Genomic DNA, 27,899 nt, shown 5'->3' with positions numbered 1-27,899 from the left:
CCACAGAATACTATTCTTAAACAGAAAATTGATGATGTTGTACATTTTGGGTTAACAATAAACACTGCTGAAAAGCCTACACTAGTTACTGTAAAAGAGTTAGGGATAGTGCTCACAAAGCATTATATCAACAATGTTGAATATAGGGGCTATGTTGTTCAACACAACTCACCCAAACTACATGAGCATCCAATATCAACAACTTTTTCAGAACTTACTTTTTCATTTACTAGAACTTACAACTATACATACTAGAACTTATTTTTAAGAAACTGCAGCATGACAGGTGGTAAAAGGGACTGCTTAATTTTGCTCTCAGTTAGTATAGGTTTTGCAAACTGTCTTCTAGCACAATCCATCTAGGTCACTGTTACAGAATCGTTAACGTGAGGAAATTAAAACACTGAATATATCTTCCACAGAGACTCCAAAAAAGATTGTGAGTTTCCAATCACAAATAGATGCCATCAAAATTGTTAAATCTGGTACACAGTTGATCTCAGCACTGATGTCCTCAAAAAGCATAACCTTGATATCATGAACACTTGTTGAGCAAAGATACATGTACTTACACAATACATGTATATCATCATTTGTGTGCATAGTACACAACAGCCCTCAAAATGGCAAAATCAGACATTTATGGATTAAGGCATTAGCAAAAGTCAACAACAAGGGGGGGGGGGGGGGGGGAGGGTGGGATGACTGGAATATTCAAAAAGAAATTTTCCTTGACCTTAGTTTTGAGAAACAGAAGTACCAGAGTTGAAGCAGGGCTTATGATACATACAATAATATTGAGCAGAGTTTGGGTGATTTTTCGTTTCAACAATTTTGCAAAAAATAAAAAATAACTTCGAACTTTGATATTGTGAAGATTCTAAGAAACTGAAAAGGAAACTTCAAACAGAAATGAGTAGTTTGAAAATGGAATCTTGTGAAAGTTGATATGTCTAGTAAAATCATCATACAATGCAACATGTACACGGGAAGCACATTACATGTACAATGCGATCATCAGGTGCAGGTAATTTACCTGGTTTACAGGTTATATCCGGACTATTGTTGTATTCATAAACTCAGAACACACTAGCAAATGTACACTTTAGGAATATGTTCTGGTATGATAAATTAGATACATAGCACATCTATGTATGATGCAATACTGATGAACGGGAAAGCAGGAAATATGATGGGAAAAGTTTAAAGATTCTCACAGAATTGATTGTCAAATGTTTTACAACTTATAGGGAGCATACATGCAAGTGGTGCTCATCACTGAAGTAGTCACTTACTGCAAGCACGAAGGGATAATGCAGCCAAGTACAGAGAGTATTCAAAACAAGTTTGTATTGCTTTCCTACCTGAAATTTATCTTTCAATAAAAGAAACTACAAATTCTTAGGGTTTGACACATGAAGGATAGTTGGGACCACAAAATTTATCACGTTCAATGCGGATTCTTGTATATGGCGTTATAATGGGACTGCCCTGTCATGATTGGCAGCAAATTGACACTTGACCTGATAGACCCTAAAAGTCCTTTACATTACTGCACTTCCACTTCTTCTGTAATGACATGACAAGTGACTTATGTAGAATATGGTTTCTCACATGTTTATGCCAGCACAGAATCTGAATTACTTCCACAATCTTGACCTGACCTTGTTTAGTTAAAAGTATATCACTACCAATAGCAGAATACCTTGCTATTCTCCTCAAGCATTTACTGAAAGCTGACAGGGAAGGATATATGACTACCTTATAAGCTTATAAACATCAGATAGATAAATGCAACATCCTCTGGTGAAATATTTCCTCAACGTTTTATGCTCATACTTTGTCCTTCAGTCCTTCACTCCCCTGATCTGCAGCACACTCTGTTGCTACACTGAAGGTTTTGACACCCACTGGCTGTATCAGCATAAGGACCTTCCTCTATGTTATCACAATAGAAGAATTCCTCGTGGTTGAGGGCAGGGGATGCTTCCGCCAACTGAGATAGCCCTAGAGCACTGATGTTCAGGCAGCCTGACATGTCCAAGTGTTTCAGATGGGGCCAGCCACCAGCCTGGGAAAGTGCCCTGCAATAAATCAGAAATACCATTACTAACAAGAGCATAATAATCTCCTGTATGCGGTTGTATTCTGACACAATAACTCCTGTGTCAGAAGTACATGGCCCTTTCATTATGCTGTGATGAGATTTATCAATCCCTATCACTGACCAGTGTGATATATCTATGGTGTGTGCATGCAAATGAAACCATACATTTGGCTTGGCTAGGTATTTGGCTTATTCTGTATTGAAGACATTTTTTAGATCTTTACTAATGCAGGCAACCAGGGAAGAAGAAAATAAGCACAATTGTGACAACACACCCACACATTGGCTGAATCAACAGCTTGCAAACAATTTTGCGTTTGAGAATTCTCTCTGACTATCATCCTGTCAACACAAAACCATGTAGTCACTGTGTGCAAAGAATTACTAAAGTTGTTGTTGTTGTTGTTGTTTTGTGCAAGCCACATAATTATAACTATAACTGGATGATTGAGATGATGATTGTAGTGTCACCATCTTTACATTGAAAGCATCCCATAGCATAGAAAGGTATAGGTAGTGCCATGCAGGCTTGATCAACTGGTGAGATTGGGTGAATTGTGTTACTCACTCTTTGGTGAGATGTCTTGAGCTATTAGTTGGTTTATGCATTAAATTCCTTCACAATTAAAGCAATATCTTTTGATTGGTTCAATTTCATTGTCTTTATGAGTAGGATGTATTAAGCGATAAGCAAGATGTTGGTGAATTTCTTGATGGTGATTGTGAAGATGAAGAATAATGCAGCCATTTCTACAAACAGGTCAAAAGGTAACAAATTTGCAACCATGAATGATTGTCCTATGTATCCTATATAAAGAGTAAGCCAAATACCCAGCCAAAAACTTGCTTTTAAATAGTAAACACACTTAAATACAAGAATTACGTATTTACTTCATTATTATTTCACTAACACTTAGCCATTTACCTCCCTTTAAATATCATTTTTGCTTAAGTACTTGATTTAAGCAAAATACATGAAGCATAGCGTATGTCTTGTCTTTACTCATGTATTGAACTGAATACCAGCCCTGGAGTCCTACATGATTTGTTGGGGACATGCCGTTGACCTACTTGCATATCCTTCATCGATTTTAATTTTAATGAAAAGCATCATGTCTTCTTCTTGTTTGAAAAGTCACAAATCAATAGGACATCTTATTTGCTGCCAAATACCAAATCTAATGAATTTCACAATGCATTAGATGAAATGAAGAGCAAGCAATGAATATAATACCCCCACTAGTGTCATGCAGCTTTAGATCAAATGTAGGTCAAAAGACATTTCCCTATCATCAGCCTACATATTCTAAAATTTTGCATTTTCATCCACTGCTGACTCTGTCATCCCAGGTTGGGATGTCATGAAAAACTGGTTAAAGCAGGGCTACTGGCCTGGAACAAGTCTCCATAACTTGTTCCTTCCGCAATTCTCCAAGAGCATTCAATGCCCCAAGCGAGATTCTTTTTGCCCCGTCGATAATAAATGGAAAGGCTGGTAATCTGCCTGTGGAAAAGCAGTCAAGCAGTACATGCTTCCCCTTTCAACAGTCAATTGCAGGTGCCACTGAACGATGCGAAATATCGTTCGGATAAGAGATTATGGATAGAACTTGTGCAGATGGGCTCACAAACTCTTTTGTAATACACTGTAAGGGCACCTGAATGGGGTCAGTGAAAGTCAAAGACTATCAAGCTCAGTCTTGATTGCAACATATGTCTTCATACAAGTTTTGTAGCAAAACAAGATCTACACACTGCCAACTTGGACACAAAATTCTTCCCAGAATTGGCTGTTCAAAACACATAATTGTTTTAACTACATGTATAAGCTCTTTCTGGTCAACCTTATGATTTTATCACAGTGAATTACGAAGATTGCTCTCAAATGTCACATGTGAAAAAAGACTGCAGCTTTACAGCACACTTTGAGCCTGCAGAATGATATCTTAAGTTCCCAGAGAAAATGAAAAACCGTTTTCCTCCTCTCACAACCTGGTTTCTGCAGTCAAAGCCACAGTACTAGTTTGCTTTAAGTGTGTATCAGCACAGAGCAACTGCATCTCATGAAGAAGGAAGAACAAAAAGCAAGCATGACACTTACAACAATTTAGGTACTGACATCCGGCCAGCTGAGTCACAGATTATCAGTATATAGACTAGTGACTGTCAGCAGCTGGCCAACAGATGCATGGCAGCTATAACTCTACTGCGTAGCCTTGGTCATCCAAGAGTCACATTTTAATAAACCTACATATTCAGCATGGGAATGTATTAAATGCATTTCAAATGAAATCTGTAGAAAATACTAGCCACCAGGGACTGTAGGTCAAGCAGGAATACTGGCATAGACATCATATAAAAATTCCCAGCACAATGCTGTCACACAATTTTTCATGCATACAATTTTGGTCTCATAACTTGGCTTTCTTCGCTGATTATGTTACAATTTCACTGATCAAGTACATTTCCCATGCATATCCAATGGACCCTAGCATTGTATCTGGAAGACAAAAAACAAACAAACAAACAAACACTAAAATGTCACTTGAGAAAATATTCATTTATATACTTTATATATTCATATATTTTTTTCTTTTTTCTGAAGAGAAGACCCTCATGTGATATATCACAGAGGCTCTAACAGCTGTTTATCAACATGCATCCTGATCTAGCACCTCATACTCTTTTGTTACCTCAATCCACTATCTGTGATGCGATAGCAGCCTGACAAGCTCAGGAACTCCAGGTTTCTCTCATAGCAACCATCCTTAGTGACACGGTTGTTGACAACGTCATCTTGGCTACCATGACAACTGCTCCCTTTATTACTGTCTGTACAGCTGCTGCCAGAGCAGCCTCTAGTCCTTGGAGAGTTGTCTGGTATGGGATGTAAAAGTGAGGAGTCATTTGCACTGCTCTTGTGACCAAGGCAATGGGCTGTCCTGTGGATATCTTTTCTGTCACCTTCATTGTGACAAGCAAACCTGCCAGAGCATTCCTTTTCTGTCTTTTTTGGTGAGCAGCGATACAGCGGTCGACCGTTCTTGTCACTGACATGTTCAGAGTATGAAGCCTGAGTTTCATCCTTGGCAACCCTGCTCTTTCCATGTGTGCATGGTACATATTGCTTAGTCTCTGCTTGCACCGGTGCCTTCTCCTGCGAAATTGATGCCAATCTCTTGAGAGTAAGATCAGAGATGTTGGTGCAGCCAGACAGATCAAGGTGCCTAAGCTTGCATCCACTGCCATGTTTGCCCAGGCTAAGAGGAAAGCAAATAAAGCATTAATCAAACAAACATGGTTACTGGCAAATTCATAACCTGGTAGATGACAAATTAACAAATGTTACATTATAACATATTAACCTGTTGAGGACGAGTCCCAAGTATACTCGGGCAAGTGTCTATGGGATATGGGTGTTGTGGCAAAATAAGCCTGTCCTCAACGGGTTAATAGATGTTATATCTCACATGCCTTGTCTTTGTTTCATTTTTTACTTCTCCTATCTCAACTGTTGCCCAGCAACTGTATTGCATGTCTTTTGTATTTCATCCATCCTTTCTCCTCTCTAGAGAAAATGACAAATTAAAAAAAATAAGCCTCTGTGAGCCATAGTAACACACTGATACCAACTGTGAAAAGCCAACCAAGTATAAAAGAAACTAATCCTTAACTAACATTTTCACTTTGCTTCAAAATGCAATGAATGTTGTGAATAAATCCTTCTTTTAAATCTTTCTTTTATCTATCATTTCAATACCAAAACAAAGGAAATAGTTTCTGCAGTTTTATTCAGTCTGGCATAACAATGAGCAACCGGAAAGCAATAAGCATAATCTCCGGTACTACAAAAAATGGATAAACAGAGCAATACAGGCAAAAACTGTTATAACGAGGGCACCAGGACTGCCAACTATACCACGTTATAACAGGTACTATTTGTACGTGAACTTAAAAAAAGAAGAAGAATTAAATAGAGTAATGGAAAATCAATTTTGCCAAATTTACCTTGTTAACAGCAGTACCTAGTTACAAGTGAGCTCATTTTAACAGTTTCCCTGTACTGTATTGTAGTCATAATGAGTGAAATAGTCTATTTTTCATTTTGCAAACAAACACATTCTGCCTTTCGAATATGAATGATGGCTGTCATATTTATGAGGATATGCTACAACTAGTATCTAGTATCATACATTTTGCAGAGTCACAGAGGTTATTTCTAGCATGAAACTGAAAAGAGGTGACATTTGCCGAACATTTATTCACACAAAGCACAGTTAACCTTGCCTAAGCGGAATCTATTTGGACTGAAGGAATAGCTTCGACTTAGAGAAAATTTGACTTTTGAGAGATTAAAATCAACTGAACACAAAGAGAAGACAACTTGAAAATACCTTCGACTTCGGCAATCATTTGCTTTATGCAAGGTCGATTTAAACAAGGTTGCCTGTAGTTCTAAAATGATATCACTCTCACATAAAAAGGGGGTCATATTTGAGGCAGACACAGGATGAATTATCACATGATTTACTGATGTTTTTGAATTGCTTTATCTAATGCTGCCAAAATATGGCCCACATTTTTCATTTTCAAGTAACTGCTTTCATCAAGGAGAGTTGCTGAAAGGTAAATCTTCCCCTTTGAGGTGCAAAACCACTTTCGCTTCTGTCCATCATCAATGCACACAAAAACTGCTCGAGGACTGTCAAATGAAATGTCATGCTAGAAGTCTCCATAGGGAATCAAGTGTCCAACTTTCACTCATATCACAGATGAAACTACAGACATACCAGGCACAAAACAATCTCGAAAGGGTTACGATAATATCCTCACTTACCCTTTGAAAGCAATATCTGACACTTTAGTTTCTGCCAAGTTGAGATGCTGTAGATTGGGGCATTGAGTCAGCAATTTGTAGACCTACAAATTATAAAATTGATAAAAACATGTTGATGAATATAAACCATTTAAGGAGTTTTTCTATGTTAAATAAGAAACATACTTCAGCAACAATTTGTGATGTAAATGTTTAAAGTTACAGAAATATCACCAGTTCAGTACAGGTGCAATAGTCTGTGCATAATCAGGTACCGCTAGACTGGATAAATGACTTGCGTGTTGTAATCATCTGATGATGGTAGGCATTTTGCACTTAAAGGGCCCCTAAAATCCAAACGCATGTTGATTTGTGCTGATTTATGATAACCTCAACATCACTTTTGCGGTGAAACGAATATCTAGAAACATTCTGTATATTTTCAACGATTTTTTTTTCATCTATCTTTCTTCAGATTACTTCAGAATGGCCACAAAAAATCCTTCCAAACCAATATTCCTCGGATGACCTCATCTGTCAATCATTGCTAAAGTACTGAAATGTTTAACAAAAGACATTGGAATGCACCTTCCCCTCCACTCAGCATAACTTGCATGTTTCTGTGATATTAATGTGACTAACAAAAGACATGGTGAGGGAACATGGAAGTCATGCCAAGTCGAGGGGAAGGTACATTCCAATGTCTTTTGTTAAACATTTCAGTACTTCAGCAATGATTGACAGATGAGGTCATCTGAGGAATATTGGTTTGGAAGGATTTTTTGTGGGCATTCCCAAGTAATCTGAAGAGAAATAGAAGAAAAAATAATTAAAAATATATGTAATGTTTCTAGATATTTGTTTCACCGCAAAAAGTGATGTTGAGGGTATCATAAATCAACACAAATCAACATGCATTTGGATTTCAGGGGCCCTTTAAACCCCTAAGGAGGCTAGTCACTTTCCCACATGGACAAACTCAAGACAAAAGCTCTTAAAACAAACAAGGCAAGTGCCAAAATGTGTCTCGCCCACTCGCATAAAAGAAATTAATGTTTTTCTAAATCCCGGAAGTTCATTGACCCCACCTTTGACCTTTGACCTTGTGGTGACCTTCAACTCCCCAAGGGACATTTACCAGCTAAGTTTGGTCACAAACGGACATGTGGATCAAAAGTTATGAGTCATAAGCGAAACACGCCGTAAAAACTTACCATTGGGCCCTAAAAGTTTGTTGACCCCTGTCTGTGACCTTTGACCTTGTGGTGACCTTGAACTCTCCAAGGGACATCTACCATCCAAGTTTGGTCACAAACAGACATATGGATCAAAAGTTTTGAGCCATAATCGAAACGCGCCGTAAAAACTTAACATTGGGCCCTAAAAGTTTGTTGACCCCTGCCTGTGACCTTTGACCTTGAGGTGACCTTCATGTTTGATAAACTGTGTACATTCGTATAACCACTCTTCCCTCCAAGTTTGATTGAAATTGAAGTCCTCAGTAGAGAGTCATTTAAGTTTTTGTAGCGTTACGGACGGACGACGGACGGACAGACGCCGCAGGCGATCCCTTAGTCTCCCCGCACCTCCGGTGGGCTCGACAAAAATGAAACATGGACAAGTTACGACTAATGACATAAAAGTGTGTATGATAACTCAAGTCTCTACTCACCAAACCATTGGTGACTCCCTTGCTCTTGGCCAGATTGAGGCTTTCCACTCCCTGTCCAACACAAGGGAGCAGATATCTCACCATGGCTACCAGCATACGTGCCTCATGTCGAATGCACGCAGCACGGTAACTGGCCACACTGGTATTGCTGGAGTCACTCTCCAGTGCAGAGGAAGTGGATTCGTCAAAGTCTGCATCCTCATCAACAACCACATACACATCCCTGTCATATGGATCATCCTCATCATCATCTGGGAATTGGGCTGGTGCACGAAACTGCCAATCACCTACAAAAGTACATGGAGAGGGGTGGGATGGCACACACAAATCAAACATCCATTGTCCACTATCATGATCTAATACAACATCTGGGGGGCATTTCATGAAGCATTTTGTCCGACAAAGTTGTCAGAAAAAATTTCCTCTCAGCCAATCAGATGCAAGAATTTTAGTAGCTTGTAACAGTTTGTAAGAAAAATATCTGACCAAATCGCTTCATAAAGTGCCCCCCCAAACTCTGTAAATTTCTCTGACAATTAATACAAATGTCCCTTCCCCAGTCATTATTTCAGTTAGCAGCAGACCATGGCGATGGGGCACAGTACTGTAAAAGTGGATATTTTCGTGCTTGACCGGGTGAAAAAAGTTTTGTGTGTTTTCAATTCCGCAGAAACAAGACATCACCTACTGGACTACATGGAAGCAAAAATATTTGTGTGCTTTTATTTTTGCACTACCTTCTGCTTGCGCGAAATGCGGAAAATTTTAACATCTCGAAAATTTCCACTTTTACAGTAAGTGAAATAACTTTGGTTCACAGTTCTATACAGCTATTATAAACTCAAACTGCAACTGCTGAAGGTACACTTAAAATGAAAATATGCTGTATATCCTGGGACATCTTCTTGTATGGTATGGTATGGTATGGTATGGAATGGTTTATTGATCAAACTTCGCAGCCGAACGGCTGAATTGTGTCTGATTTACATCGATAAAAATACAGTGAGACAAAATAACTTACATACATTTGTATGCAAAACACGTACAAAATACAACCATTACGACAACAACAAAACAAATCGGTACATCAGCAGTGGCAGTACAGTAGCCTGACTAGTAACCGCTCACCCCTTAGCGCACGAGTGTAGTTGATGATGACCGCGAATATCTGCCCTACATTCTCGAATACGCACTGCACGCACTGCAGTACGCGTGTGCGCAATGCTAAGAATTCGATGCTCAAACAAATTGCAATATTCAAAGTATTCACGACTATTTTATGATGTTTAAATGCAATTAGCCACATCTGGAGATTCCCGATGGCCGGAAAGGTATCGTCTACTGAAGTTAGTGGAATTAGTGAGTAGGCCGTGATTTTTTAGTTAAAATCCCGCAAAGTTGAGATAAAGTCGTGCGAATATGCGCTAATCGTCGACCTGACAACTGTCGGCAAATAACTGAACGATAGTAGTGTACGTATTTACGTGGAATTGCGTACGCGAACAAAAAAAGTTCGAAACTCGTACAGAGATGGCTCTTGACTAGTTACCGCTCACCCCCCCCCCCCTTACTATAATTACGTGTGTACAGTATGTTGCGCGTGCGCTTTCAGACCACTGATTTATTACCTCCCCCCTCCTCCCTGCTAACTATCCTCTTGGATTTCCGACGAAGTGGGAGGCCCCCGAAAATTCAGACTTTGAATTATAATCAAAGCAATTGACATTTAATGCATTCCTCTATTGTGACATTGTTATGAATAAATATATGTATACATATATAATACATGTATATATACGGTTACAACCCGATCGTTATTCATAAGGTTCGTTAGTCCCAAAATGAAATAAGGTTTCAAATAAAGATGTCCCCGTTTCTCGAACATTATATCGAGTTTCCCGAAGTACACGTTCCAGGAAGTCAAAAAAGGAAATTGCAGCTACTGAAGCAATATGAGGAGATGATTTCAAAACTCACATGAAATCCAAACAGAAGAGAGAGTTGAAGAAAAGAAAGGAAGAGAAAGAGAGAGAAACAAAGAAAAAAAGAAGAAGGCACAAAGACATTGAGAAAGAAGAGGGAAGATCTAAAGAAGAAGATAGAAGAGATGAAGTTGGGTACAGGAAAAAGAAAGATCACAGAGATGGGATTGTGATGAGGATAGAAGAAATGAACCATATATTAGAAGAAATAAAACAGAAGGAAGAAATGAACTTTGAAGAATCTGAGTGCAAAAAAAGAGAGAGAAGTGAGCTTGGAAGAAGAAATGTAAAACTAGAGAGAAGAAAACAAAGAAGATGACTCTACGAAGAAGAATAGCGTAGAAGAAAAGAAAAAAAAGAAGAGGAACAAAAAGGAAGGAATTGAATCAGATGATGTTAGATATGTATGTCAGCATGCAGGAAAGAAGAAGCCGTGAAGATCAATGGGTTTCTTGTGATTTTTGCGACACATGGTTGCACTTGGAATGCAGTGAACTTACAATAAGGTTGAAGAAGACATATCAAAATACATGTATCGGTGTCCTTTCTGCTGAACTGAAAGGGGAGCATGATCGCAGTCTCTCTCTCTCTTCCCTTCTTCCTTTTGGATAACCTTGCGTACCAGTGGAAAAAAAAATGATCTTGTTCATATTGTATTTAAATGGCATTTTCAAAATGATATTTTGAATAACTGTATATTCAAAATAGTGTTGAGGTGTGTGTAGATTATATTGACTTTTTCTTTTCTCAGAAGAAATATGTGCGTCGACATTATAAAACAAATAATACGTATGAGCGAGCGGCTGAGAAATACAGGTATTTACAGGACTCAAAAGTGATATTGCTGTTATGACTATATCCCATATAATATTTTTGCTGTATATATACAAAAAAACATATATATATATATATATATATATATATATAGTTATACCACTGAAGTTTGTTTCTATGCATCTTTATTTCAGACATATTTAACGAAAATTACTAATATGACCGAAAAATTACTAATATGACCGAAATTTTAAGCACAAACATACTCTTGCATTTGTAAGATTTATCATCATAACTATATACATGTTTGAAGGTATACAATGTTTGGAAAGATCGCCAGCCTCGCTGTAGATTTGCCTGTTTATGAAATGTCTGCACATACTTTTTTTTATGATAACATTTTTCGAAGTGCTCATAACTGGTATGTTTTTATTCTTTTTCAGCATTCCCTATATGACCAGAATGTCTGGGGGACTTTCCATTCAATATATATATATAGAATTAAAAGCTTGTGTGGTGAACTGTATAAATATGTATACTTCTATAGTCCTTTTTCATATACTTATAATTAATTCCATGGAAATTGGGATGCAATGATCAACAAGAGATTATATCAATGTGTGATCACAAAGGTATGAGGCACCCCCCCCCCCTCCTCCTCCTCCTCTCCTCCTCCCGCTGAGCGAGATTGTCGGCGCTATCATAACGAAACAATAATTTTTGCATGCATGAAAAGTCAGTTTTCTTTTCTTAATTACGCATCCCCCCCCCCCCCCCCCCCCCCCCATCCCCGCCTCCATAGGGGAAAAAATGCCTGGTTACGGGCGTGGTTTGACTCCATGACATCCAGGCAATCACACTTTGGTATTTAGAGGTTAATTTAAACATTACGTTTTATCTATGGTGGCCGATTTGAGTGAATCCTGGCGTTATCAACGGTGTTAAGATAATTATGTTTACACCATGTTGGTGTAAGAATTTTAACACCCTGATTTTGCCAGTTTATAAGTTATGTGACCTTGAAACGGGTGGTATCTAATTCCACACTTTGGTATAAATGTTAAATTTATTGTTTTCAAGCTATATGTTTCTGTATTTCGTAGAATGATGTATACCGATAAGCCTTTTGTTAAAACTGTTCTTGAGTTTGATCGCAACCTTACCGAGCCCTGACGAAAGTTAGAATCTGCCATTATTCGCTGCATGCTTTCGCAAACATTGGCCGCTCAGTTAGATACCCATTTACGTAACTTTGATAAGATGAATTGAATTAAATGTCAAAATTAAAATACCATGGGATCGTATGATAAAATTTTAATTAAGTCAACTATATATAGCCTATCGAAATACAAGTACTATTTCACTTGATTTTGCAATCCACAGTTAGCCGGCGGTATCTATACGTGGTTTTCGTTTTCTTATAAAACGGCATTGACCCATCAAAGTCGTCGGGTAAAACATTCACGCAAAGCACGCACTCAACCTCATGCATCACAACCGAGAAGCTGTTTCCCAGGAAGAAATAAAAGATGAGAGTGTAAATTGTGGTGTAAACTTTCACCATAGTACACGTGGGTTATATCAGTAATTTGTCATAGAATGAAGGATACATTCGGATTTTACTCACAGCTTTCATCCACGCGAGTTGCGCTAAACGCAGCGTTGATAGCGCAATACTATTTACCTGTAGTTGCATAAATTTTGCTTCAGCTCTCTCTCTCTCTTCTCAGATGTGCAGCTTGATCAGCATGGGGGCTAACAAAAGGAAGGCCCCATATACGATATGATTATATGATTTGTCAAATCTGAAATATTTGATAACATGTGTCTAGAACAAAAATAGTAATCATCGCGAGAATGCTCTCTCATTTTCCTGTCGCATTTCTTGTTTTCTGTTCATCAATATGACGTCGTCATAATAAAATGCAGGTAGCCCAATTTTAATAGAGCATTTATATATAAAGTGTAAATTCCACAAGCGTTAGGATATAACGAGAATCCGGATTATTATGACGAGTAAAATCACCCGGAACCGACGATCTCGTTATAACGGGATTCCCATCTATAAAATTCTATTTTCGCAACTATAAATAAGCAGACCCGTCTTCCACAAAATGATAATAACGACACAATGTCCAATGCAGCATACTTACACAATAAAGAAAGTGAACAACAACAAACCGAACATTAATGTGATATTAGATTGTTCGAATTCGGACATGGAAATTGAATACAATTATATAGCATGTCCACCACACCGTATGCTGCCAAAAATTTATGTTTATCTCAGCCTCGGCACACGTGTTGGCAGACTTGCCCTTTGCTAGTTAGCATCATTCAGAAAGGGACTTAGCATCATTCAGAGCCTTATAATGTACGGCGCGCGCGCCATGTATTATAGTGAGCGGCTACTAGTCAGGGGTGAGCGGCTACTAGTACAGGATGTAACGACGAAGGTATCGCGCGTTTATTCCGTTATAGGACTTCGTGAGCAGATGATCGTAATACACATAAGAAAGAGCAATATCGCCAACCACATTTCACAGGATTGGATCGGGAAGGATATAATTTGGTAAAGTTATTCACAATAAAGTATCAAAGTGAGCGGTTACTAGTCAGGCTACTGTACATTCAGTATATAAATTACATGTATATTGGAACAAAAACAGAGTTGAGTGAAAAAAAACAAACAAACCCGTTTTACACATATATGTATCCTATATCCTCCATTAGTGACGTATCACAACCCTTTAAGCTAATAAAAAGGGTATAGAAGGATATAGAAGGATAAGGGAGGAGGCGTGGAATGAGGAATGTTGAGAGATAGAAGATGCTACATGTAGTGTGAGGCTGAGACAGGAACAGAGTGAGGGGGAGACAGGAGAACAAAGAAACAGAGGCTAGGGGAGAAGAAAAGGGAGGCACAAAGAGAGAGCAGGAGGAATGTAAGGATAAAGGAGAAGAAGAAGAGGAGTGAGTAGAGGGGGAAAGGGAGGAAAGAAAGGAAAAGAAGCTGTATGCGTCTGGATGAATATAAAAACAAGACAATTCAAACAAAATGGACATACAGATGTAAGCACATATATTGCACTTCAGTTGAAGGACAAATACTAACAGACATATTTCTATATAAACTTCTGCACATAAATACTTCAAATTATTCAATCTTCGTACCAGTTCTTTGATTGTCAAAATATATACAAAAATAAATACACTAAGCGAGTCTGAACATTACTATGCAACAACAGTACTGATAATATAATTCTAACATCAAAGAGTTGAGTCTTAACCTTTCACCAAATCTTTACACCATACATGCGTGTATTGAAATTTAAGAAACATAACTTGCTTCCTTCCTATTCTCTTAACCGTTAACCTTTAGACTCTGACCCAATGACACAAGCCCCCCCCCCCCAAAAAAAAGTCTGATATCTAATACAAGTGTGTAAACGTACTGTGTTTCATGAAAATCATACGTTATACCATCAGACAGGAATAAACATGGGTTGTGTTGTAAAATCACAAAACGTTACTAATTTTTATACAAAAACAAAATGTACATGTAAATAATATATACACAAAAAACTGCAACTTTAAAACTAAGCATGCAATGTGCATTAATGCACATACCTGTACATTACCATTTGTTCATTAGGTCCACTAGGAATGGTATGGGGCTTTTCTTGTACCTATTCGTTCTGCATCTGACACCAGTGAATGGGACGGCTCTCCTCAGGGAGCTAGTGTATGGGTTTTGTCTAGGAACGGGCAGCCATTCTCGAAAATGGGGTGATTTTAACAATGATTTTGCGAACTGACTGCATAAATCCGTTCTTCTTTCATAGAGGGGTTGCAGATTGGTTATTTGCAGGGCATTAGCATATGTCTCATATAAATGTCCAAGCACGACTCTGAGGGCTCTTTTTTGAATCCTTTCTAGCTGGTTTCGTTGTTTGGTAGTGAGGCCGGGATGCCAAACTGGACAGGCATACTCAACCACTGGTCTAACATACCCCTTGTAAACTGTGAGGTCTTTCCATCTAAGTTTGGTTTGAGTGACCTGAGCGTGTACAATCTTCTGTTGGCCTGGGCAAGCATATTATTCACCTGGTCATCCCATTTTAGATCTGACCACAATAGTATACCAAGAACCTTCACTGCTTGAACCTCACAAAGAGTTTCTACGCCTAGTTGTATCGTACACAAAGGCAGCTGAGTTCGGCCAAAATCAATCCTCATCACGTTGCATTTACTTACATTTAACTTCATATTGTTAGCCATACACCATATGTGGAGATCGTCTAGTGAACCTTGGATTGTGCAATGTGCACCTCTTGAAGTTGTTTCTGCTATACTCATATCATCTACATACTTCCAGTGTTGCAGATCGGAAGAAGTCAGGGCATCATTTATCAAGACCAAAAACAGAACGGGACCCAACCGTGTTCCCTGCGGCACACCTGCCGTAACAGGTTGCCACTCAGAGCAGACACCCTGATAACGAACACACTGTGAACGATCTGTCAAGAAGCTAGCAATCCAGGGTACAAAGGACCGATTTGAAATAAGATTAATCAGTTTGGTAATGACAACCCCATGGTCCACTCGATCGAATGCTTTGGAAAAGTCTGTTGTTACCAAGGTTGAAGTTGTTCCTATTTTGTCAGCGCCCTTAGCAAGGAAATTTACCATGTCAACAAGGCAATGTGTGGTGGACCTTCCGCATCTACAACCAAATTGTTTGGGGTCTAATTCCGTTGATATATCTGACATCAGCCATTTGGTGATGAATAACTCGGCTACCTTAACAAAGTGATCTGTGAGGGCAATCGGCCTTAATTTGTCTATTCTCGCTGGCTTTTCCTTAGGGATAGGGACCACTATTGCCTTTTTCCACCTTTCAGGTACTTCACCACTTGCAAAGGAACTGTTAAGGATGGTTGCATTCAAACAAATACTCTACTCAAATAAGTGAACAAAAATGAAGATACAATGTAAGATTCATCTTCATCTTATGCTGGTGCGTTTGGGGATTAACATAAACAACAAAGAAAGCGAGGGGGAAAAAAGTAATACAAAGAGATCTGGAGGGTGTGGGCATGACAATTAACCATGAGTATAATCCCATGGACAATAACTAATATCTTAAAACCAGAGATAGCTACCTTACTCTGAATAACATCTGTCAGACTCAAACGTACATACTAACAGAATTTTGAAAAATAATCTAAATTTCTAATTGGAGTGTATTGGCATTCTTTTCAGCTATGTCAAACCAAAAATGCAAATAAATAAATAAATAAATAAATAAATAAATAAATAAATACATCTTCTTTTTTCAATTCATTAAATCACTAACTTCTCCCAGATATTTTGTAGTGCCAATCTTTTTACACAGCACAAAGACCAAGCACAATGACGTACGTACCCCTGGCAAAAATGTTCAATTTCATTGGTCACGCACTAACCTCTAACCCAGCGCGTTGGAGAAAGGTGTTTCCAGAGGCAGGGATCCCGAGCCAGGTAAGACCATCTAGAGCACACCATGCTGCACTGGCTCAACTCCCTTGGGTTAAGGTAGGAGAAGATATTTAGAAGGACTTCCATTGGTAGACCCTGGATCTTACTCAGACTGTTGTCATCATCATCATCATCATCACGATCCTCCTCCTGTTCCAGCACAGCATTGTCACCATTACAGCTCAGATCCTTGGAATCACTCTCCTTGTCAGCTTTTAACGCAAAGAATTAAAAACAAACAAACAAACAAACAAACAAAAAAGTCAGCCAGTCATTCCGTAAGGCACAGCAAATAGTGAATAAACAATTCTTATGGTTAATATGGATACCATCACAGAACTTTATGGTTATCAACGTGTATGCTAGCTGTGGATCACAGCTGCTAGCTGTGAATTTGAGAAATCAAAGACAAACATTGTAGCTTAACAATCACCGAGCAATTTTTAATCAACCCGTTGAGGACGAGTTCTGAGTATACTCGGGCAGGTGTCTATGGGAAATGCGTGTTGTAGCAAAATCAAACCGTCCTTAACGGGTTAAGACAAAACATGATAATCACAAGATAGAAAGGAGTTATCTCTGATTGCATGCCTGTAGATGACTTAACTTTGTGAACAATAAATCAAAGAATATTTCTTTGATAAAACGAACAAACCAGAGTGGTGTGTTTGTTGCTTTCATGCTATTAGGTTGATTGCAATTGATACAATTTTGTATACAATTACAATTTGGAACTAAGCTAATTGTACAAAATGGCTTATCACAATCACAGATGAATATGTAGAAAAATCATGCATTGCTTAACACAGATGGGAATGTTGAAAAAGTATGCATTAACTGAGTCTACTTGATGACCCTGCATGAGTACCTTTGATTTGGTTGTCCCCCTTTTCTTCAGGGCAGTACTTGGTTAATTGTTGGTGCCTCTTGATCACATCAGACTTGATTTCCTTCAGTTCACTGTAGCTGAAGTATTCCATCAGCAATGGTTGGAAGATCTGTGGTTGGAAGAAAATAGAGTAAGCTGTCACAACCACACATTTGACAATGCAGTTTCAAGATGATGATGAAAACATTGTGAATTGGCCCCACTTTGGTCCCCAGCCCCCACTGGGTCCTGATGGGGTCATGCCTGAATTTGACATAAACATCTTGGGTTTTTCAAGAAGAAGTTTAAAAAGTTTACTTAAGATGCACAACAGAGGACAGACAATAAATGACTGCAATAGTCCACTTGAGTCTTCGGCTAAGATGAGCGCAACGCGCAGAAAATAATAACTAGTGGAAAAATGAGCAAAGAAAATGGAATTCCATTGGGATTCGAACTTGACACCTCCCGATTGCTAGCCCGGTGCTCTACTGACCGAGCTATAGAAAGCCCTAGTTCAGTGTTCATCCCAGAAACCCTTAATTCTCAATGCTCGAATGGTCAGAAGCTATAGCAGTGTCTTTGTGAGTGACACACACGCACACACTTGAACCTAGCATAAACCCAAAGGATAATTCAACTTGGGGATACAATGCGAGGGATCATCAAAGTGATGCAGCTTTTTGAGTATGTAACAAACGCAAACAGAAGAAAACTGACCAGATATCATGATTAATTAGTTGAAAGATGAGCAGAGAAAATGGGATTCCATCGAGATTCGAACCTGAGACCTCCAGATTGCTAGCCCCGTGCTCTACCAACTGAGCTATAGAAAGCCCTAGTTCAGTGTTCATCCCAGAAACCCTTAATTCTCAATGCTCAAATGGTCAGAAGCTATAGCAGTGTGTTTGTTAGTGACACACACACACACACTTGAACCTGGCATAAACCCAGAGGATAATTCAACTTGGGGATAAATGTGAGGGATCAACGAAAATAATAACTATCTAAAATCAAGGAAAATGCATGTGCAGTTGGGTATGTATGAGTATATCACTACTCAGACATTCATCAGAGAAATGCAAGTACTTCAAAGAGGAAGCTATGATTTTAGCTAATTGATTATGATTAGTAATCTCATTTTCCACCTTTTCTGCACATTTTTCCAGAGTACAAACAGAGAGTAAGGGAAGGGGAGATGTTTGTCCTACTATTAAGCAAGGTTATAATTGTTTGAGTGCAAGTGAGCGAATCTGTAAGTTCTAAATCCAATGACACAAAATCAGTCATGTTCAGAGGTTTGCTGCTTCTCATCATTGGCGTTTATTCAAAGATGTTTTCACCTGAAAAAGTGCATTGATGAGTCAAATAAGACCGGGACTATGGAAACAGTTCTTTATCAGTGACAATGCATGATGTTATGCAACCATCATTTTTTAGACATCTGTATGCACTGATTAAGATGTGCATAATCAGGTGGCGGCGGATCTCGTCCTTTAAAGTGGTTGGATTCAGTGAAAGTCCATTCGTTAGTAGGTCCATGCTCAGGGATATACTTTAAAAAAAAAAAATATGAACGCAATCGTTATATAGAGCAAAAGCAAAAACCCCACATGGCTTAATGCTCACTGGCTGTATAATAGATATGACCTTGATACAACCTCTCTGTGGTGCCCCTTATCATTAAATAAATCACAACTATCTTAACTAGAAGTATCACTAAAGGTGATTAATACCCCGCTCCCGCAGCCCAGATTCCTATGAAAGAGAATTGAACCAGGGTTTGATAATAATGATAAAAGGTTATGTGTGTGTTTGTGTTGTGTGTCTGTGTGTATGTGTGCGTAGTACCTTGTGAGTACCTTGTGAGTTTGACTGCTTCACAATTCGATGTGAAAGTTGTTCAATCCACAAGATTTTCAAGAAAATATGCCATTACCGTGGCAATGCCTTGTCAGGTACAAACACAAAGTGTGTCTTGCATAATTACACCTATAGATCATTATATTTAAAAAGATACCAAATTTGAAATAAATTGCTTAAGCACTGCGGAAGTAGTTCGCTCCACAAGGTTTGGGGGAAATTGTGGTTACCATGGCAACACTTTCTCTGACAAACACACACAAAAATATGTCTTGCACATCAACACCTCAATGTCAATATGTACACCAAATTTGAGTTCCACTGCTTCAAAATTGTGGAAGTAGTTCACTCCACAAGATTTTCAAGAAAATATGCCATTACCATGGCAATGCCTTGTCGGGTACAAACACAAAGTGTGCTTTGCACAACTACACCTATAGATCATTATACATACCAAATTTGAAATAAATTGCTTAAATACTGTGGAAGTAGTTCACTCCACAAGGTTCAGGGAAAATTTCGGTTACCATGGCAATGCTTTCTCCGACAAACACAAAAAACATGTCTTGCACATCTATACCTCAATGTCATCATGTACCCCAAGTTTCATCAAAATTGCTTCAAAATTGTAGGAGGAGTTTGCGACGCAAGATTTGCAATGGACCGCCTGACCGACCACACGCTGATTCCTATACCCCCTTTATACACTTCGTGTATGTGGGGGTATAAATATTCAAAACAGCTATGGACAATCACTAGTCTTTACCTGTATGAGTCTCTAAAACAATGACACTTTTTAAAAGCTTTGAGAATAAAAGGGTTAAGAAAAGATCCCATGAATTACAGATTTTAATGGCTGGAATTAGGTTAAAAAGAAGGGAACGTTTGCTACTAAATTTGGTCAAAATTAGACTGTGTATTTGAAAGACAAACAATACAAAACTGTAGGAAGGTAAAATACACACAGGATAATGGACAAAGACGATCAAAATAGCTCCGGTGAGTTAACAAACTTCTTAAACCTACAACTTTGATGGAGGCCAGCATCATGACTATCATTGACATGAATTAAAATGATCACTAGCCTCTGTACTAGAGGAAAGCTTGCTGCATCACCTCTTCTTCCTCTTGCATGTGTGGCAGGAAATCATCTGTAAACTTGTGGAGTGCTCTGATGAGGTTGTGGCCGATGGTGGCTGCCTCCTTGGGACAGGTGCATCGGTCAGCCTTGGTACAGCCTTCCTCCACAAGTGTCACCATCTCACTCAACTTGTTGTCAGAGTGCACCTCAGATACTGCATCGATTTCCACCTAAGAACATCAATTTCAATACCTTACCATCACATACTACGCATTGTTAAAGGGTGTGTACAGTTCTGGTCGAGGTGAAGATTTAGCTTTTAACGTTTTGTGAGATATTCAGAAACCACTCTATGAGATGTCAAAGAGCATGCAGTTCTAAGGGGTATCAAAAGTTTATTCGATGAAAATCGGTTTTGAAATGGATGAGATATCCAAAAACAAGGTGAAACAAAGAGATACTAATAAAGTTGGGGCATGTCGTCTTTTATTATTAGCACTTTTTTGGATATCTCAGCCATTTGAAAACCAATTTTCATCAAATAAACGTTGAATCCTTCTTAAAATTACATGCTCTTTTATATTTCATAAGAGGCTTTTCATTATCTCACTTAGGAATGTTCAAAACATGAATCCCTACCTCAACCAGTACCGTACAATCCCTTTAATCTTCAGTTGCATAAATTTCAAAATTTTAGAGAAAATCCTGAGCTTGTATTTATTTATTCATTTATTCAAGATTTCATGCGTGTTCACAAAATAGGAATGCATACAAATGTATGCAAGTACATCTCATATAGCCAAGACAGAATATACAATAAGTATACATTGATAAGAAGCAGTTACAGGATAGTATACAACTCCACTAAGAGAGCTACATTATTCAAGGTAACAAACACGCAAAGGAATTGCAACATAAGCTTAAAGCTTGAAAATCGTCGCAACCCCCGTGCACACAATCTATATATGCTTGCAAATACATAGTTTAAATGATACTTGATAGAAGTTGGGGGGGGGGGGTATTTACAAAGAGAGCATGGGAACATGAGGGGGAAAGAAGAAATGCATGTGTGGTGCCTATTTGTCCTGCCGGACATTGAAAAGAGAGAGCAAGAAAAAGTTTAAAGTGTCAAGTCATTATAAGCAAATTATACTGATTAAATTGATTAAATTTCTCATAAATCCCATTCAAATGTTGATTTCAGGGGAAATATATGATCACAGCAAGTTTAATAGTTAATAGTATCCAGGAGTTCAGCGTGAAGCTGATAATAGAATATGTTTGATCGACCTTTTGAAAGGAACGTTATCAAAGATTTCCTCCTGTTTCATTTTAAACGAAAAAGTTAACAAGAAAAGTTTTGGGGTTCTGTTTAGAATTACATTCGACTGTACAATGAAAATTTATGACAAATCTACGACTAAAATTCTTTCAAATGACCAGTACTTACTACATTGTCCAGGCATGACTTTTGCACACAAAACAGTGTTAGAAACGTACAATTTACATGCAAAACACCGCTTGATATCCGCTTGATACTCAATCACCGTAATGCAAGCTACAAGTGACAGGAATGGAATCACAAGTAAAGCTTTCATTGTACTAGAGCATTTGGCAATTTATCAGTTGGTTTGGGCGGGTTTGTGCGTTTTGAGCAAAATATGCAAAGTTGGCACACTGTCGACTGAGTCGAGAGTACGAACATGGCACATAAAGAGTGAAAAAGTTAGAGGAGTCATTATTTCCTGTTTTTTCAGGAAGTAGTTGTGTCACATTAGTCCTCTAAGACACAACAGTGGCAGCCAAATTAGGCTAGCTCTCAAATCAAAGTTAAACATTGTGTGAAATCATTGGTGGCATGTACAGTGTAACATCATTACTGTGTGACACTCAGGTTAGATTTTGAGAGTTCTAGAAATATCTGTAGGGCTGAAGTTTACACTTTCTAAATAATGACTGATCTCAACTCTCTTCCTTTCATAGATTTTATAAGGTAAACATCTTCCTGCATTACACTGTAATTTCATATCTGAAAACATTCATACGCATTTCCACCTGTATTTTGAGAAATATCCATACATAATGTAGAGTATTCATTGAATTCTGGTCAATAACCTTAATAAAAATTCTTTATCGAGAATGTTTGTTGGCAACGTTTGCATAAATTTCTTTCCCCTTCATATCAAGGAAAACTATATGGTTGCAAACATGCTTCTGTAAAGGATACAGTGGATAAACACTGGTATACACAGAATACTTCATCAAAACGTTCTTCAATGCAAGCCTACCAACTCTGCCTTTTTCGATGGCACTGGCTGACACTAAGCAATGTGCAATGCGACACATATTAGTATTTGCATTTAAACAATGCAGCATTGTCTTTCAGATTAGCAGTATGATGAACTTGACACATGAGATATTCATTCTCAATTATTAAGTACTTGTGTAGTTGACAAAATACCAAAGTCAAGTAAACCTTCAGGAGCAAAATCAGGGAACTGATGCTGGGAGCAAATGAATGCACAAGCATTAGATCCCAAATACAGGGCACCCTCTCAGCACTGCAGTCACTCAAGTAGACTTCTTTTATGTCAGATTAAATGGTCAGAAGCGTATCCGGGCAATTACCCCGAGAGGGCAATTACCCCCCGGCTAAATACTGGTTAGTGGTAAGCTTAGAGTAACGATTAGGGTTAGGGTTAGGGTTAGGGTTAGGAGTTTGGGTTAGGGATAGGATTAGGTTCAGGATTAGGATTAGGATTAGGGCCAGGGGAAGGGTGCGGGGTAATTGCCCAGGGGGTAATTGCCCTAGACCCGGTCAGAAGTCATTCTTACCTTGAGAAACTGCAAGCGATTCTTCAATTTCCACATGATGCACTCATTCTCAATGTGCTCATGTGTTTTGAACTCTGTGAATGTGGACCTCAGACTCCATAGCAAAGCACGTAGGTCAGCACAGCTGGATACATCTACCTCTGATAACTGAAACAAAATGTAAACATTTTGTAAACAAATAGTAGATTAAAACGAACTTCCCCAGACTTTCATTTCTCTTTTTTCTTCTGTGTTTGAATTCTACTACGTGTGTATCATTCTGCCCAAATATGCATATCAAAACCAATTAATTTCATCACCAGTGATACCGTACCACAGGCATAGTCAACATACAAATATCATCAATTCTAATCTTTATTATGATCTCACGATATGGCTCTAGAATCTAATTTAATCAGATCTACTTTAATAATCTGTTGGTCTTCATGCCAATGGTCTTTGCACACATTTACTGTACTTACTTTTACTTTTTTATAATACAAATTTATTCCAATAATGTTTTCATGACTTCGAAGTTCTTCATCAAATGAAGTTGAAACTTACTCTCCTTCAAGCAAAATAGGTGTTGATATATTCTAATCATACATGTACATAGCCCGACCAGACGCTGTTACGCTATGCGAAAACAGCGTCTGACGAGCGCGGCATGCAGCCTCAAAGTGAGGAACCTCAACACAACTACAAAACTTAGGAAAATGTATACTTTTCTCCTTTAAACAGAATACTTTACTCACGTTAAATGCATGTTTCTATTACAGAAGAATAGTTCGCCACACTGGGTCCATGGAGACCACTTGCGATAAGTCCGTGGAACAAATAAAATGACACTTTCTGGCGCAATTCCTGACCGTCGGGCTTCGTCGTTGCAGGATTCAAAATGGCGCATTGACTTAAGCGCATGCGTGACCGGATGTGCTCCAGAGCGAGCGCGTGTGCGTTGAAAGTGTCGAACAAACCTTGGCGTCTGCTACACAACTACCGTTCGGTAATAGGATACCTGACTATACATACATGTGTAGCCCGATAAGACGCCGCACGCTCCTGTGCTGTACAATGTCAATGCAATGTAGTTTATGTGTTTATCCATTACTGGCATTAAATTAGTATGACCATGAAACTACAAACCAATTTTTGCTTTGTAGCTTCATGGTAATGGTATGACGAATTGGCCACCAATTGGCCGCCGATGTGCACAGCAACTCCCCAATTGCAATGTACATGTTAACTATACACAGCCCAGTCGCTGTACATGGTACGTCGCGACAGGGCTGTACGAGCGCGACCACCAACCACTAGGAGAGCGACGTAATCGTATCACGATAGCTTTGACTTTTGATACTTACGTTCATTTTTGTCACCTCAAACTCATCGAGTATACTCTTCAATATTTAATCTACATCTGATGCTATCAGTATTCAAATGTACGTAATGAAACTTACCGAAATTGATCATCATATCCAGCATGTCCACACCGTACACAATCTTTCACGCCAGGCCAAATTCAGATACATTTTGTACTGAGTATCGGGTGGTCACGTGATGTGAATGCCCTTTCAAAAGGTCGCGCTGTCGACCGTGCTGCTACACTCAAGCAGCGTACGCACTGTTACTAGTATACAGCTACAGTATAAACTGTACTGGGCTTATGGCGGCGGCTGGCGTCTGGTCGGGCGAGGAGCATTGAGCTCCATACCACGTTATGTTATTGTTATTGTTACGTGGCGACTGAGTACGGAGACTTTCGTACTCAGTCGCCACGTCTGCACTCAAGCATTGCCGCACCGCCGCGCCTGGCGACACTCACGCCAGTAATCGCTCGCATTTCAGCATTCGCATGGGTCGTTTGACATCGCATTTAAATCCATGATTTTAGATATGATGCCTCAAACCGATTTTGCTCAAATTTCGTAACTAGGAAACTTGTGAAGCTTTATGGACATAATCAAGCGAATTGCCGCAGTCCTTTCATTTTCGTGTTGCATTGCAAAAAAGCGTGGAGACTCCTTATAAGGGGTGCCCTGGGGGTTACTTATAAGGGGGACGGGGTTACTTATAAGGGGGACGGGTTACTTATAAGGAGGGGCCCCCCTTGTGAGTGGGTTTCCCTAACTGACTTAGTACGCACTTCGTCTGCGCGCAAAGCACATAAAAATGGATTGGCTTTGAATGTAGTGGAGGATGGTGTGGGAAAACGCGATAATTCACTGTTCATTAATGGTTTTAATCAAGGACAAAATTTCGAATATTTTCACCGAATCGTAATGACAGCACAAAGCCGACACCATGGCTATGGAAGTTTCTAAAAAGCTTCGTTGACGTTTTCTACAACACGGTGTTCAATACAACTCGGTTTGCGTGCATTGTCAATGCAAAACCAGCGGTCGATCCTAATAACGCGATTTACCGCGGGGAGCTGAAACGAGGCCAAGCTAGTTCGTCGGCGATATTTTTGCACTGAAACTTCGAATCGAAAAGGGAACAACGGCATTTGATAGAGCTGGATTTTCTCAATCACGTAGGTCAAGTTTTTTACGTGAATTTCAGTGTTAAATATTCTTATCAAGCAAACAAACATTAGGCGGTCGATGAGTAGTAGGTCCAACCCTACAACTAACCGCAGCAGCGACCCCGCACGTACTATGTTACAGCGCCCCGCGACGGGGTTACAACTAACGTTAGTGTGACTGGACACCCCACACCACACATATATGTAATGTGGCCCAGCTGATGATCTTCGCAGAGCAGGACAAATTTTGGAGTAACGAACCCGCTTTTTGGGTAATTTGGAAAATATTTCCTATCTATGTAACTGCCTACCTTGTTTGAATACAACTGTACAAGCCGTTTCATACGACTATGAGGACCAGAAAAAACATCAATTTCGGCTGGAGCAGGAGCCATGGTGTCCGCTCTGAGTGTGATGGTGGAACTGGAAGATAAACATGTCGTCATCGATAATATTAGCCTACGCTCAAGACTCGACCATGTACTGAAAAGAGACAGGGTCGTCATGATAATTTATACCTCCGCCAAGCAAATGTTTTCGTTACCGCGGGCGTTGGTTTAAATGTGTTCGTTCGTTCGTTCGTTACATTGTAGTTAGTTAGAGTTTGTCCGTGTGCAAAATAACGCAAAAAAACAAAACAATAACGGATTGGAATGAAACTTGCAGGAAAGGTTGAGAATGACACAAGTAACAAACGATTAACTTTTGGTAATGATCCGATAATTTTTGGGGAATTTACGAAGGATTTTTGATGTTTTGGCAGGTAGGGTCAATGAACTTGGGAGTTCAGGCTGCGCGTATTTGAGGTTTGCCTGCGCGCACTAAAGTGCGTGCTCTAGTTTCTGCTGGGGCGAGGCGCGCCGTGCAGCTTAGGTCTTATGACGTAACAAAGGCTTCTATATTGGGAAATCGGGCGACTTTCAGCACCGATGTTGATAGTACGTATGATATCTCTATAGAAGAACAAGATCAGTGGTTGAAATAAGCTGCATGCATTGGCGGAGGTCTGCGCTCTCAGAGTGCTTTTCTAGTTTTCGTTACCGTTGGTTCGTTGGTTAGTCGTTCGTTCGTTTGTCCGTGTGCAAAATAACTCAAAAAGTAGTTAACGGATTGGGATGAAACTTGCAGGAAAGGTTGAGAATGACACGAGTAATTAACGATTAACTTTTGGTAGTCATCCGAGAATTTTGGGGGAATTTATGAAGGATTTTGATATTTTGGCAGGTAGGGTCAATGAACTTGGGAGTTCAGGCTGCGCGTATTTGAGGTTTGCATGCGCGCACTAAAGTGCGTGCTCTAGTTTGATCTGCTGGGGAGAGGCGCGCCGCGCATCTGAGGGTTTATGACGTAACAAAGGCTTCTATATTGGGAACTCAGGCGATTATTTAAGTGGGTGTAAATCACTTATCTCTATACGAATGGAAGAGCAAGATCATTAGTGGAAAGTACTAGTAACTGCCTGGCGGAGGTCTGCGCTCTCGGAGTGCTTTCTAGTTATTATATGAGTTGATTATTGGCGTGCCCTTCACGGATGAATGTTCAGTTGCCAACCTTTTGACAGATATGTATGTAATTAAATGTTATTATACAGGAAACTCTTCATAGTATTGAAATTGTTATGAGAAAATTGAAAAAGCAGGCGAAGAAAATGAGTTTTGTTCCGAAAGGTGCTTTGTAGATCCGTATACTAGTAATTCAGCAGGATCCAAAATCAGAAATCCGTGTGCATGATGCGTGACCACGACCCCGAGCACTGCCCGGAGTGAGACCAGGCTGGCTAGCTTTTTCTGCTTTTGCAGCTTTCAGATGAACCACTATTACCTGTTGCTGTGAATATTTCATTTCTCTGCAAATTAACTTTGGAGAGCAGGAGGA

At 39.2% G+C, this 27,899-nt stretch overlaps 1 protein-coding gene across 1 annotated transcript; it reads right to left on the bottom strand.

Moving 5' to 3' along the window:
• Positions 1-711: 711 nt before the first annotated feature.
• On the bottom strand, positions 712-26,434 carry LOC139728179 (F-box/LRR-repeat protein 5-like). The gene is made up of 9 exons (XM_071639145.1): positions 26,336-26,434; positions 23,519-23,665; positions 20,719-20,913; positions 17,740-17,869; positions 16,820-17,083; positions 8,596-8,882; positions 6,945-7,027; positions 4,801-5,367; positions 712-2,084 (listed from the first exon to the last, which is right to left on the bottom strand). Exons 1-9 carry the CDS (start codon positions 26,417-26,419, stop codon positions 1,856-1,858), a joined length of 1,986 nt encoding a protein of 661 aa, XP_071495246.1. The 5' UTR covers positions 26,420-26,434; the 3' UTR covers positions 712-1,855.
• Between the last annotated feature and the right edge of the window lie 1,465 nt (positions 26,435-27,899).

The sequence above is a fragment of the Diadema antillarum genome, unplaced genomic scaffold (assembly GCF_040938485.1).
Source record: "Diadema antillarum isolate AM-2024a unplaced genomic scaffold, OU_Dant_1.0 scf00000018, whole genome shotgun sequence".
NCBI lineage: Eukaryota > Metazoa > Echinodermata > Echinoidea > Diadematoida > Diadematidae > Diadema > Diadema antillarum.
This window is presented reverse-complemented; position numbering and strand designations above follow the sequence as displayed.

What these genes read in the sequence shown, in the direction of transcription:
- LOC139728179 (XM_071639145.1), bottom strand. Translation starts at nt 26,419, where the DNA reads ATGGCTCCTGCTCCAGCCGAAATTGATGTTTTTTCTGGTCCTCATAGT. An exon ending in TACAGTTGTATTCAAACAAG is followed by an intron (nt 23,666 to 26,335) that starts GTAGGCAGTTAC and finishes ATTTTGTTTCAG; the next exon opens with TTATCAGAGGTAGATGTATC. An exon ending in AGGGAGTCACCAATGGTTTG is followed by an intron (nt 7,028 to 8,595) that starts GTGAGTAGAGAC and finishes TATAATTTGTAG; the next exon opens with GTCTACAAATTGCTGACTCA.